The sequence below is a fragment of the Dendrobium catenatum genome, unplaced genomic scaffold (genome assembly GCF_001605985.2).
Source record: "Dendrobium catenatum unplaced genomic scaffold, ASM160598v2 fragScaff_scaffold_1179, whole genome shotgun sequence".
Lineage (NCBI taxonomy): Eukaryota > Viridiplantae > Streptophyta > Magnoliopsida > Asparagales > Orchidaceae > Dendrobium > Dendrobium catenatum.
In genome coordinates, this window is record NW_021319641.1 from 708,367 (window position 1) to 720,906 (window position 12,540).

The following is a 12,540-nucleotide window of genomic DNA, read 5'->3' on the forward strand; positions in this document are numbered from 1 at the left end:
AGGAGCTTGGATTAGGCTAGGAGAGGAAATCTGAAATTAATTTCAGATTTCCTTAATTTGAGTTGGGCTCTCCTAATTTCAATTTTCAAATTTGAAATTTAGGCGTTAGGAGGGAAAGTGAGAATTAATGGGGCTTAATTTGGAGCCTTGAATTAAGCTCCTAATTAAGGAAGGAAGGCAATGGGTGGCCGGCCATAGAGAGAGGGAAGGAGCGAAAATATTTTAAGCAAGAGGACAAAACCTTAAATCCGAAATTAAATTCAGATTTAGGTATTAATGAGGGAGGGATGAATTTGAATTTCAAATTCAAACAAGGCTTTGAATCTTAAATGGGCATTAAATGGGGGAAACCCATGTATGGACGGTGGCTTGCATAGGGGAGGAGGAAGGAGGGGAGAGCAATTAATGCCACTTAATGCCTTAAACCCATTTAAGTAATGGATTAAGAAATCCAATTTAATTAAAAATTAAATTAGATTGGAATTGAAAAACTTTCTTAATTTGGCGTGGATAATTTAGGAAAGTATTTGAAATTCAAATTTGAATTTCAAATTGAATGATGGCTTTCCAACATCATGTAAACCAAATTAGGTAAGCCTTAATGGTGATTAAGCTACCATTAATTGGTGGAAAGAAAGATGGCCGGCGGTGGGTTTGGTGGTGGGATGTGGTCGGTGAGAGGAAAGATGGAGAAGGAGGGTGGTGGGGAGAAATGGCGGGGGTTATCGGTTTGAAGGAGGGGAGATGGATGTTGACGGTATGCGGAAGAATGGAGTGGGGTATAAGGGAAAAGAAGAAGATAACGAACCGCGAACCAAGGAATCCACCACGGTTGACGGGTATTGCGTTCACCAACCTAGGGTCTCTCCTCTCATGAACTCACTTAGAAATCAAGCAAGAAAACTAAAATTTCATTTCAATATTCATCATCCGATACAGTAGAGGAGGCCATAATATATAGGCCTAAGGAAACAAAAAAAAGTACAATGACGCAAATGCCCCTGGGGCTACAACTCAAGACAACTAAAAAGAAAGGGTACAATCGTAAATAACAACTCATACATAAACATCAGAATAAAACTAAGCATCAAAATAAAGGTTGTGGATCGTGGCCAACGATCTGCGCCTCCTGCGCTGATATACTCGTCATAAACGTCTGTCGATGTCCTCATCATTCTCCCCAGGTGGGAGAAACCTCAACCCCATCGAGTAAGTGTCTGTAGAGCTCTCGTACAGCTCTAGAAGATTCGGGTCCAAACTCTGTAGCTCCTCTCGATCAGTCCATGTGTCCTCTGTTTCCAGTGTTCCTTTCTAATGAACTAGGTACCTTCGGCGCCCTCCTTCCTTTGTGGAAATAATCTCATCATCTAGGATTGCTTCGATCTTCTCCGCATTGGGTAAATGAGGCAAATTGGGAAGTGGAGGAAGGCTAGGGATCTCACCAGGTGGGGTCACACAAGGCTCATTATAGAGTGGATTCTTGGGGTTAAATTCAGAACTCTCGAAGGCTACTAGATCTTCTATATTAAAGATAGGATTTATGTTAAAACCTCTTACGAGGTCCGCACATAAGCATTACTGTTAACATTTGAAATTATCTTAAAAGGTCTGGCACTTCTTGCATGTAACTTCTTTACGAAACCGGGAGGAAAACGCTCCGGGCGGATCCGCACCATCACAAAATCTCCAACTTTGAATTCTTTAAATCTTCTTTTAGTATCATAAATAAGTTTATAATTGGCGTTACTTTGTTCAATTATTTTTTAGTCTATGTATGTAACTCCTGGAGATGGGATGCAAATGCCAATGCAGACTCTGATGTTCTACCCCTAGGACTCATGCGAACTAGATCAATGGGTTTTTTAGGTTGGTATCCGTACACAATCTCAGCAGGACTTAACCAGTGGTTCGATTGACAGAGTTGTTATAGGCAAATTCTGCGATGGGAAGCTTAGAGTCCCAATCCCTAATATTTTCACCTACCAAAGTCCTTAAGAGGTTTCCTAAGTTCCTGTTAACAACCTCGATTTGTCCATTGGTCTGGGGGTGGAAGGCTGTAGAAAACTAAAGTTTTGTACCCATCTTGTGCCACAGAGTTTTTCAAAAGTAACTTGTAAACTTAACATCTCTATCGGAAATGATGGTTTTCGGTAGGCCGTGAAGTCTAACTATCTCGTCAAAGTAAAGCTTAGCGATCCGAGAGGCGTCAAAAGTTTTAGAGCATGGGAGGAAATGGGCCATTTTTTAGAACCGATCAACGACCATACAAACAGAATCGTTCTTCCTAACAGTCTTGGGTAAACCAAGGACAAAATCCATACTTACATCCTGCCAAGGGCAACTGGGTACGGGGAGTGGAGAGTAGTCCCGTATTCTGCTTGCGTTGTTTGGCAAACTAGCAGGTGTGACATCTCCTTAAAAGTTTACTAACGTCGCACTTAAGAAACTAGCTTATAGTTCACTATATGTGTGCAGGAATGATGGACAGCAAGCAAAAACAGAGAATTAAAGTTGTCTAGACGATGATATGCATGTCTACCATGCTCTGATACCAAATATGATGTGAAACAATGTTGGAGTTACATGAGAAATTAAAAATCAATTGATTTAAAACTTGCTAATGTAAAATTATTGCTTGCAACAAAGAAAGATCCTATAATTCAAACAAGTCGACTTGCTTAGGCAAATGAGTGCTCTTGAGATTAACCAAACAATTCAATCAAAATTCACAGATAAAAATAAATGTTACAAGCTCATAACATAATCCAACACTTAATAATGAGAGGTTCACCTTGAGTACCTTCTCACTCAACCACTCTTAGGCTTTAGCGGAGAAAGACGAACCCTACGAGGAAGGAGATTACCACTAGGAAGACGGGGCCGAAGACCTTTGTTGATGGAGAAGTAGTCGGGAGCGGAGGAAGCGGTGGGTGAACGATGATTAGCCAATGTGTCTTGGGTTTTTGAAGATCAATCGTCTCTGCTAAACAGTAGATGATGCGATTGAAGTAGTCTTCCACTGATTCGTCGTACTCCCAGTCGGGTTCGTAGAAAGGGGAGCGGAGAATGTCGATTTCCCCTAGGGCGTTGTAAGCGAAACCGAGATCGACCTCAGGATCGGCCATGCACCGATGACGATGAAGTTGGGAGAGGAGGTCGTCTTCTTCTCTTGGCTTCAAGTTTCATGAGCAACTAGGTTTTCCCAAGAGTGGGGATGCAAGGAAAGGGGAGCGGCCAAGGTAGGGAAAAGGGGAAGGGGCAGCTTGAATGAGAGCTTGGATTAGGCTAGGAGAGGAAATCTGAAATTAATTTCAGATTTCCTTAATTTGAGTTGGGCTCTCATAATTTTAAATTTGAAATTTGAACTTTAGGCGTTAGGAGGGATAGTGAGAATTAATGGGGCTTAATTTGGAGCCTTTAATTAAGCTCCTAATTAAGGAAGGAAGGCAATGGGTGGCCGGCCATAGAGAGAGGGAAGGAGGGAAAAAATTTTAAGCAAGAGGACAAAACCTTAAATCCGAAATTAAATTCAGATTTAGGTATTAATGAAGGAGGGATGAATTTGAATTTCAAATTCAAACAAGGCTTGAATCTTAAATGGGTATTAAATGGGGGAAACCCATGTATGGCCGGTGGCTTGCATAGGGGAGGAGGGAGGGGAGAGCAATTAATGCCACTTAATGCCTTAAACCCATTTAAGTAATGAATTAAGAAATCCAATTTAATTAAAAATTGAATTAGATTGGAATTGAAAAACTTTCCTAATTTGGCGTGGATAATTTAGGAAAGTATTTGAATTTCAAATTGAATGATGTTTTTCCAACATCAAGTAAGCCAAATTAGGTAGGTCTTAATGGTGATTAAGTTAATTGGTGTAAAGAAAGATGGTCGGCGGTGGGTTTGGTAGTGGGATGTGGTCGGTGGGAGGAAAGATGGAGAAGGCGGGCGGTGGGGAGAAATGGTGGGGGTTATTGGTTTGGAGGGGAGATGGATGTTGACGGTATGCGGAAGAATGGAGTGGAGTGTAAGGGAAAAGAAGAAGATAACGAACCGTGAACCAAGGAATCCACCACGGTTGACGGGTATTGCGTTCACCCACCTAGGGTCTCTCCTATCATGAACTCACTTAAACCCAAATCCCTCTCCCCCTCTCTCTATTAGGACGGCCACCTAACCCCTCTCCCTCTCTCTCCTATCTCATTAATTACCACCAATTAACTCCCCCTAATCCCCTCATAACCGCCGACCCCCTTTATGGGATTAATTTCAATTTTAAATTAATTCCCTCCAATTTCACTTAAACCTGAATTTAATTTCAGGTTTCTAAATTTCCCCCGAGTGCTTCCCCAATCTAGCCGCTCCCCTCCTATTCCTCAAGCCGGCCCAAAACCACACCCTCCACCCGCCAACTCCTCTCCCCATTGGTGGTCCCTCATCTCCCGACAAGTATGCATGGCAGATCCGGAAGTTGATCAAGGCTTTGCTTTGAACGCCCAAGGCGAGATCGACATCCTACTCTCTCCCTTCTACGAACCGGATTGGGAGTACGACTGCAAAGTAGAACGCTACGTCAACCGCATCGTTTATTGTCTCGCCGAGACCATCGAGCTTCAACGACCAAGAACCCCGTGGTTCCTCATCGGACGATCTTTGCCTCCTCCAACTCCAGCTACCTTCCCAACAACCAGCTCCTCAGCTCGTCCTTCCTAGTGGTCATCTCACTTCTGGTGTGGAAGATCTTCATCCGCTAAGCCTAGAACCGTAGAGAGAGAGTAAACCCTCAAGGTGAACATCTCAATATTAAATTTCGGATTTTTGTTATAAGCTATTACATTACGTTCGCCTTTGTATTTGATTGAGAGTGTCCTGGTTAATCTTCATGTATTTCTTTGCCTAAGCAAGTGGAAGACTGCGAATTTTAACATCCTACTTTGATTTGACGCATAATTTTATGATGGTTAGCTTTTAATAAATTTTCTCTTTAATCTCATGTAACTCCATGCATGTATCACATCAAAGTGCCCCCACGCATTAAGCAAATATGATGCAAACTATCATTGCAGATCTTAAAAAGTTTAATAACTAATGAAAATAGAGAGAACAGAGTCGAGCAAAATACCATCGCAAAAGTGTAAGAAAGACAAGGAAAAACATGAAGCACAAGCACATGATTGAGCCTAATAATGTTGCTTTCACTGGAAGTCATAACCTCTGGTGAAGAAACAACTTGTGTGAGATGAAAAAAAACTAAAAATCAAGGTAGAAAAAAGAATAAGGGAGAGCTAGGTATAAAAAAATATTCAAGCATGCATTCATCAAGGGAGTCATATACAGAATATCATCCAAATAAGAAGATAAAACATCATGGAATTTCAAGGCGTGCATTTAACAATATTAATAGCATAAGGTGACTGGATTTATAACTACTGACATCACAAATATAAAAAACATTGTGAGGAAAATCTCCTAGAACTTCAAAGATGCAAAAAATATTTAAAAAATGTCCATAAATAAGGTGTTTTCTTGGAGTTACAAATATCAATTATCATACCTCTAGATACAATTCCAATGAAGCACATTAATAAAATGTTTTTTATAATCACATCCATCATGGAAACAACAAATCCCCTTTTTCAACCTAAATATCCATTTTTTCCCAACAATTTTCATAATTCACTGCATTTTCATGTGAAACAATTCAAAGTTTCAGAAGCTTTTAACAGCCATTTTCTTTGGTTTAACGTCTAAAATTTAGCTTGCCTCTCTCAGCACAATATATAGGAGTTTTGTATGAAGCTATCATGCTCATTGCTCAAATATCCAAAAGATTGGACGACGCAACAGTATAGATATAATAGAAAAGAAAAAATTCATTAGAATTTAGTGAAAGACAGAAAACTCGAGTTTTATGGCATAATTTCAGAGTTTTGGTGGTTAACTATCTATGATAAAGATGCTACACATGTACAAATCAACCCTAATGATAATATGGTTGTCAAAATGAGTTAGTATTTTCATAAAACCATTTTTCAGCGTGAATTATTGGTTGTCATACAACTTGAAAAGAAATTATGCCAGGTAATACCAAACCTTGTCCACAAGAGGATGTGATGCCAAGGGTGCACCAGCCTCGGATCCTAGTCCAGTTATAATGTTTAGGACACCAGGAGGAAGTTCAACTTCTTTGCACACTTCAGCAAGCTCCAAGCATGTCCTGGTAGTAAAAAGTGCATCTTGATGAGCACTAAAAACTCAACAATGTTAGAAAACTGAATTATAACATTTTAAATTTCAAACATACACAGAAGCCAATTCTGATGGCTTTAGCACAGCAGTACATCCAGCAGCCAAGGCAGGAGCGACCTTCCATGTTGCCATTAACAGAGGATAATTCCTGCATTGGGAAATTTAAGATTGTAAAAGTTACCACATCACCATCAAGGTTCTCAAAGATGAGACCATATTATTAGAACAAGCTCGCTAGGAGCATGAAACATTAATTTTAGACCAAGTAGGCCATTTCTAATGATTAATGAATATTGAATTAAAGAGAATATTTAAGTTCAACTGAAATTTTAAAAATAGTGTATTGTCTTCTCTTTACTATGATAATACAGTAAATGTTTGATTACAGACACTGAGACAGATCAATGGATGCCCAATCTAACAATAAAAAAAAAAGACATAAGTATATTGGTAATAAAATAAAATAAAAAATAAGTTCAATAGTATGCAATGAGGACAGCTGCAATATTAAAACAATGGAATGCTCATGAGGAATTTCTTCAACATATTTAAAATATATTGTGATCGAGTTCCAACAACAACAACAACAACAACATCAAGCCTTTATCCCACTACGTGGGGTCGGCTACATGAATCCTTTTTCTCCATTGTGTCCTATTAAAAGTCAAATTCTCGTTTAAATCTAATAAAGAAAGGTCATTCCTAATATTTTCAAACCAAGTCTTTTTTAGGTCTACCCCTACCTTTCTTAACATAAGTCAAATCTAATACCTCTACTCTCCTAACCGGGTCATCACAAGGCCGCCGTTTTATGTGACCAAACCATCTAAGGCGACTTTCTCTAATCTTATCTTCTACTGGAGCTACTCCAACCTTTTCACGTATATGCTCATTTCGTATCCTACCCACATAAAAAAAAAATTTTTGACCTGGATGACAAAAATATTATTCACTATGCACTCAATAACAAATGAAATTTTGAACTTTTTGTCTAAAGATTTCCCCTATGCTATATTTGATCGAAAAGGATTTATTTTATTTGAGATGTTTTCTCTATAAGAGTGTTTGGTCTTTGAGAAAATTCTTTAATTCAAGTAGTAATTATGTTAAAATAATTAATTTCATTTCAATAATGTGCTCTTTGGAATTTTAAGGATAATTGAATAAAATTAGAATGAATTTCAAAAAGAAGTCAAGGGAAGAAAAAGTGTGAGTACTTGATTTTGATAAACTTATAAACATTCAAAACTATCCTTTGAAAATAATCATCATTGTGAATAGTGGGCCAAATTGTATTCATCCTCCTATGCCAAATGAAAACATAAATGGAGAATAAAAATGAGGATATAACAATTACTCATAAATAAAGGATGCAACCATCCAACATAGAAGTCAAAGAAGAGAACCCTCAATATGATGGGGCTTGATGCCAAGAAACTAGATGCATGGATCAACAAGGGAGATACTTCGTGTGTGAGAATAACACTCATGACGAAGTTGGCTTCGAGCAACTAAAATGAACTCGTAATGGCTTAGCTTAGTGGAATGCCCGTTTAAAGATCAATGACAATTATTAGGTGACCTAGAGAATATTCGAGCAGCTGATACATCGAAAGTTCTACTCTATGGGGTATATAGAAGATCGGTTAACAAAGTGACATTTTGAGGATGCCAAAGAAAACATGTGTAGAAGTATATCACAAAGCCTCAGACATTAGGCAATCATTTTGGGAATAAATCATGGGGAGATACAAACAATGGTAAAGTACACCTTAGGTATTATTTTTCAATTTGTAAATGAACTCCACTTGTTCATAATCACCGATCTTAGTTAGGGCAGCATGATAATGATGCTCATATAGCACAAGAACCAAATCAGAAGAACGAAGACTCAAGATCCGTATGAACAGAATCCCTCTTTCACCAAAAGTAACAAGGAAAATAAGATTGATGATGGCCCTTCCGCAACAAAATTAATACACTTGCCTAACTGGTAAGTTATGCAACTATTGTTCGATACTTGACCATATGAAAGAAAAATACTATAAGCTGCATCCTAAACTCTTTCATGAGAAAGGAAAGAATGATGAGAGAGCAAAACAACTATGGCAGTTGTGGACAACACCGTGCTAAGTTTAGTCAACAAAACAAGCTGATGGGGACATCAGATTTCGACACGTGTACCATCGCCGACGGCGCAGATCGACGGCTACGATCCAGAGCCTCTACTTTTGAGTTTATATTTTATGTCATTTTTATTTATTAGTTTTTCCGAATTTGCCCCTGAGGGCATTGTTTGACTTATGTAGCCCCGAGGGCATTGTTGTCTTTTCTTTCCCTTTCATTTGGAGCCTCCATATATGAGGCAATATGCATTGTAATAGTTTTTTAGTTTTCTTCTTCCCCAAGCACCACCCGTCCAATCCCTCCCCCACCCGTGACCGTCCCTCTCCACCTCTCCCTAGCTCACGGCTTGCCACCTTGCCGCCCATCCTTTCTCCCCCTCCCCTCTTCCCTTGGTTCGACTCCACTACCTCCATGTATGGACGAGCCCGAGTGGAACTTTGGGTTTGAGTACGACCGCAACGGAAGAGTCAACATTCTCCGTTCACCCTTCTTTGACGTGGGATTCGACTTCGACGACACCCCGGAAGAGTACTTGGACCGGATCTTGCCAACTCTTGTGGATTCGATAGACGATCACTTCTCAGTCTATACGTGGATCATCGAAGGCCGTCCATCCGCTCCTTCGAACCCGACTTCCAACCCGGCGACAAGTCCTCTCAAGATTACTTGTGTACTAGTGGCGTCGCTAAGCTTGCTCACGATTCTCTTCCGCTAGCCTCCACCTCAAATAGAGTGACGGATCCTAAGGTGAAGGGTCTAAATTTTAAATTTGGGGCTTTGGTATTTTAGCTATTTGCAATACTTGATATTTTAGATGATGTTTTGAAAAGCTTTCCACTCTCGTATGGTAATTTCTTGCTGTTATTTAAGCACTCATGTTTTAATTTTCGAACCTTAATTGAATACGCACACAAGTTTTAGTAGCAAGCTTGGTTCAAGATTTTTATTTAATTTCAAGTGCAATTCTCATATCATTACATGATAGTTTCACATCACAAGCCCATCTATATCTCTAATATTCATCTTTGATGGAAATGCCGAAGAATAACAGTGTTATCCCCTAATATGCTCACACAAGTGTTGTTCAACCAAAGGATACAAGTTAAGAAAGAGGCGATCAACGCATCATCAACACAGGCAGACAAAAGAACCTCATTTCTACCAATCAACTGTACAAATTAGAGTTAGAAATATACCTTGATTTAATCCTTACTCGCTATGTTGGATTCAAAAGAAGCCAGAGATAATGATTGATCTCCAATAGTCTGGTGTTGCTTGAAGCTTGCAATCAGAAATGATATCAAAGATGATATGGGAACTTGTTCTGCTTGGCATATGCCAAGTCATTTTTTACAGCTCAAAAGTCATAACTGGTATATGGTACTACATCAGTGACCTTATTAATGCTAGCTCACAAAAGAAAGGCTTTTCTATTGAAAAGGGACTACAAAGTCCTGATCAAAAACAACATAACAATAGGGACATGCAAGCGGACTAATCAATCTAAGCCAAAAATTCCAGCTGATGTTGATTTGCCAAATTGAAAAGAAAGGAAAGCCATGCTGATGTGAAACTTGTAGGAGTTACTTGAGAAATTATAATGATCAATTGACCAAAACATACCAATATAGAATTATTGCTTGCAATAAAGATAGATTTCAGAATTCAAAATTTTTAACTTGCTTAGGCAAAGAAGTGCTATTGAGATTAGCCAAACAATTTAATCAAAAATCTCCAAGCAAATTGCTGTCCGGTGCAGGAACACAGTGAAAACAGCGGAAAACTGAAGAAAAACTGATCGAAAACGTAGGAAAACAATTGCAAACGATTGTATTCCACAAGTAGTTGCAAACAACAAGCAAGATGCAATTTTCCTTCCTCTCGAATTGAAGGAAAATTGTATCTTGCTTGTTGTTTGCAACTACTTGTGGAATACAATCGTTTGCAATTGTTTTCCTACGTTTTCGATCAGTTTTTCTTCAGTTTTCCGCTGTTTTCACTGTGTTCCTGCACCGGACAGCAATTTGCTTGGAGATTTTTGATTAAATTGTTTGGCTAATCTCAATAGCATCTCCCTAATTAAAGCAAAAGGAAAGATACAAATTACATAAACACCCTCCTCATTCAAAATTTCCCTCCAACTAAACGCTCAAAATCCTCCTAGCCCGCCTCTTCTTCCGCCGTTTCTGCGAACGGGTTCCGCCCGGCTTTGGACCGCCGGGCGTAGAACCGAACCAGTCCAGCTGGGACCGGTCCAGGCGTAACAAAATCCAAAGACAATAGTAAATGTTACGTGCTCATAACAAAACCCAACACTTAATAACAAGAAGTTCACCTTGAGCACCATCTCACTCTTTCACTCTTAGGCTTTAGCGGAGAAAGACGAATCATACATGGAAGGAGATTACCACTAGGAAGATGGCGCCGAAGACCTTTGTTGATGGAGAAGTAGCCGACAGTGGAGGAGGCGGCGGGTGACCGATGATTAGCCAAGGCGTCTTGGATTTTTGAAGATCAATCGTCTCCGCTAAACAGTAGAGGATGCGATTGACATAGTCTTCCACCGATTCGTCGTACTCCCAGTCAGGCTCGTAGAAAGGAGAGCGGAGAATGTCAATTTCCCCTAGGTCGTTGTAGGCGAGGCCGTGATCGGCCTCAGGATTGGCCATGCACCAATGACAATGAGGTAGGGAGGGAGGTCGCCTTCTTCTCTTGGCTTCAAGTCTCATGAGCAAACTAGGGTTTCCCAAGAGAGGGGATGCAAGGGAAAGGGGGTGGCCAAGGTAGGGAGAAGGGGGCGGCTTGGTTGAGGGGGAATTAGGTTAGGTTAGAGAGGGGGAGGGAAGTTTAATCCAAATCTGAAATTAATTTCATATTCTAATTAAGTGTGGAGGGAAATAATTAATGTGTGATTGGGAGCTCAATTGGAAACCATGAAGAAATCCCATTAATGGGGGGAGGCCGATGGCATTAAGAGAGGGAGGAGGGTGTGGGGTTAATTAGAATAGCTTCCAATTTGGTCATCCTAATTTAGGAAAAGAATAAAGCAATCCAATCTAATTTAAATTTAAATTGGATTCAAGACTTTCCTAAAATAACTTTCCAATTTATGAAACTATTTGAAATTCAAAATTTGAATTTCAAATGGTTGAGATTAATTTCCTAAATCATTTAAGATATTTAGGTAAGTGGTATTGATGAATTAATTCATCATTCAAGGAGGGGAAGAAAATGGGGGGTCGGTGACAATGGGGAGGGGGCGGCTAGGCTTCGGGTTGGGTGGGGCTAGGTTGGCTAGTGGACTTGAAGTGGTGATGTGGGGTGATTTGGGTGGGACTATGGCCGGTGGTGGTAGAACTAAGAAGAGTCAGCGGGTGGGATGGGGAAGAGGACGAGAAGAAGAAAATAAATTATAAACCACGAGTCGCGGACTCTTCCAACAACTGGTGGGTGTTGCGTTTGCTCATCTTAAGCTCTCTCTCCCTTCTCTCTAGTGCTCTTACAAGAAGAAGAAGAAGAAACAAAGGAAAATTTTTATTAATCATTCATCATCCTCTTACAATAGATGGGCCTCAATATATAGGCATGAAATAAAATAAAGAAAAAGACACAAATGCCCCTTGGGCTACAACTCCAATAGACTCAAATAAAAGGGTACAAACGGAACTAGCAAACAAACATAACATAATATATAAATGCATCAAAAATAAAGACCGTGAATCGTAGCCGTCGATCTACGATTCTTACGCCGATAGACCTGTCGAAAATGTCTGTCGATGTCCTCATCACACGCTTTCACTATCATGGGCAAGAAATGTGATATGTAGACATAAAAGAAGACTTTGGAGACATACAACCGATCTCCAACACACTACTATCAAATCTAATGATATGCCGAAACTTGGTCATTAAGTTTGACTCCATCATAACAAGGGTAACCAAGAAGTGGTTACAACTGTGAACAGTTACACAACAAAATAAGTTCAACTACCCAAAAGTATCCAAAAGGAAGAGAACACTGCCTTCTCAAAGAGCTATGGACAAAGAGATGCCGCAAGTGGAGTAGTCTCCATTACAGAAGGAGCTTAAATAGCCACTACTCACCGTATTGTCAATTCAAGCAAGAAAAGGAAAAAAAATTAATGCCACGACAGTTCTTGCAAGTTG

The 12,540-nt window shown here is 39.7% G+C and overlaps 1 protein-coding gene across 1 annotated transcript in view; it reads right to left on the minus strand.

Moving 5' to 3' along the window:
- LOC110095088 (betaine aldehyde dehydrogenase 1, chloroplastic) overlaps positions 1 to 12,540 on the minus strand; it is a 49,927-nt gene that overhangs the window by 23,601 nt on the left and 13,786 nt on the right. The window contains exons 5-6 of the mRNA XM_020820470.2: positions 6,302 to 6,394; positions 6,091 to 6,214 (exon numbers count right to left, since the gene is read on the minus strand). Coding sequence (XP_020676129.1) covers positions 6,091 to 6,214; positions 6,302 to 6,394 — 217 coding nt within the window. The remainder of the gene's footprint in view (positions 1 to 6,090; positions 6,215 to 6,301; positions 6,395 to 12,540) is intronic.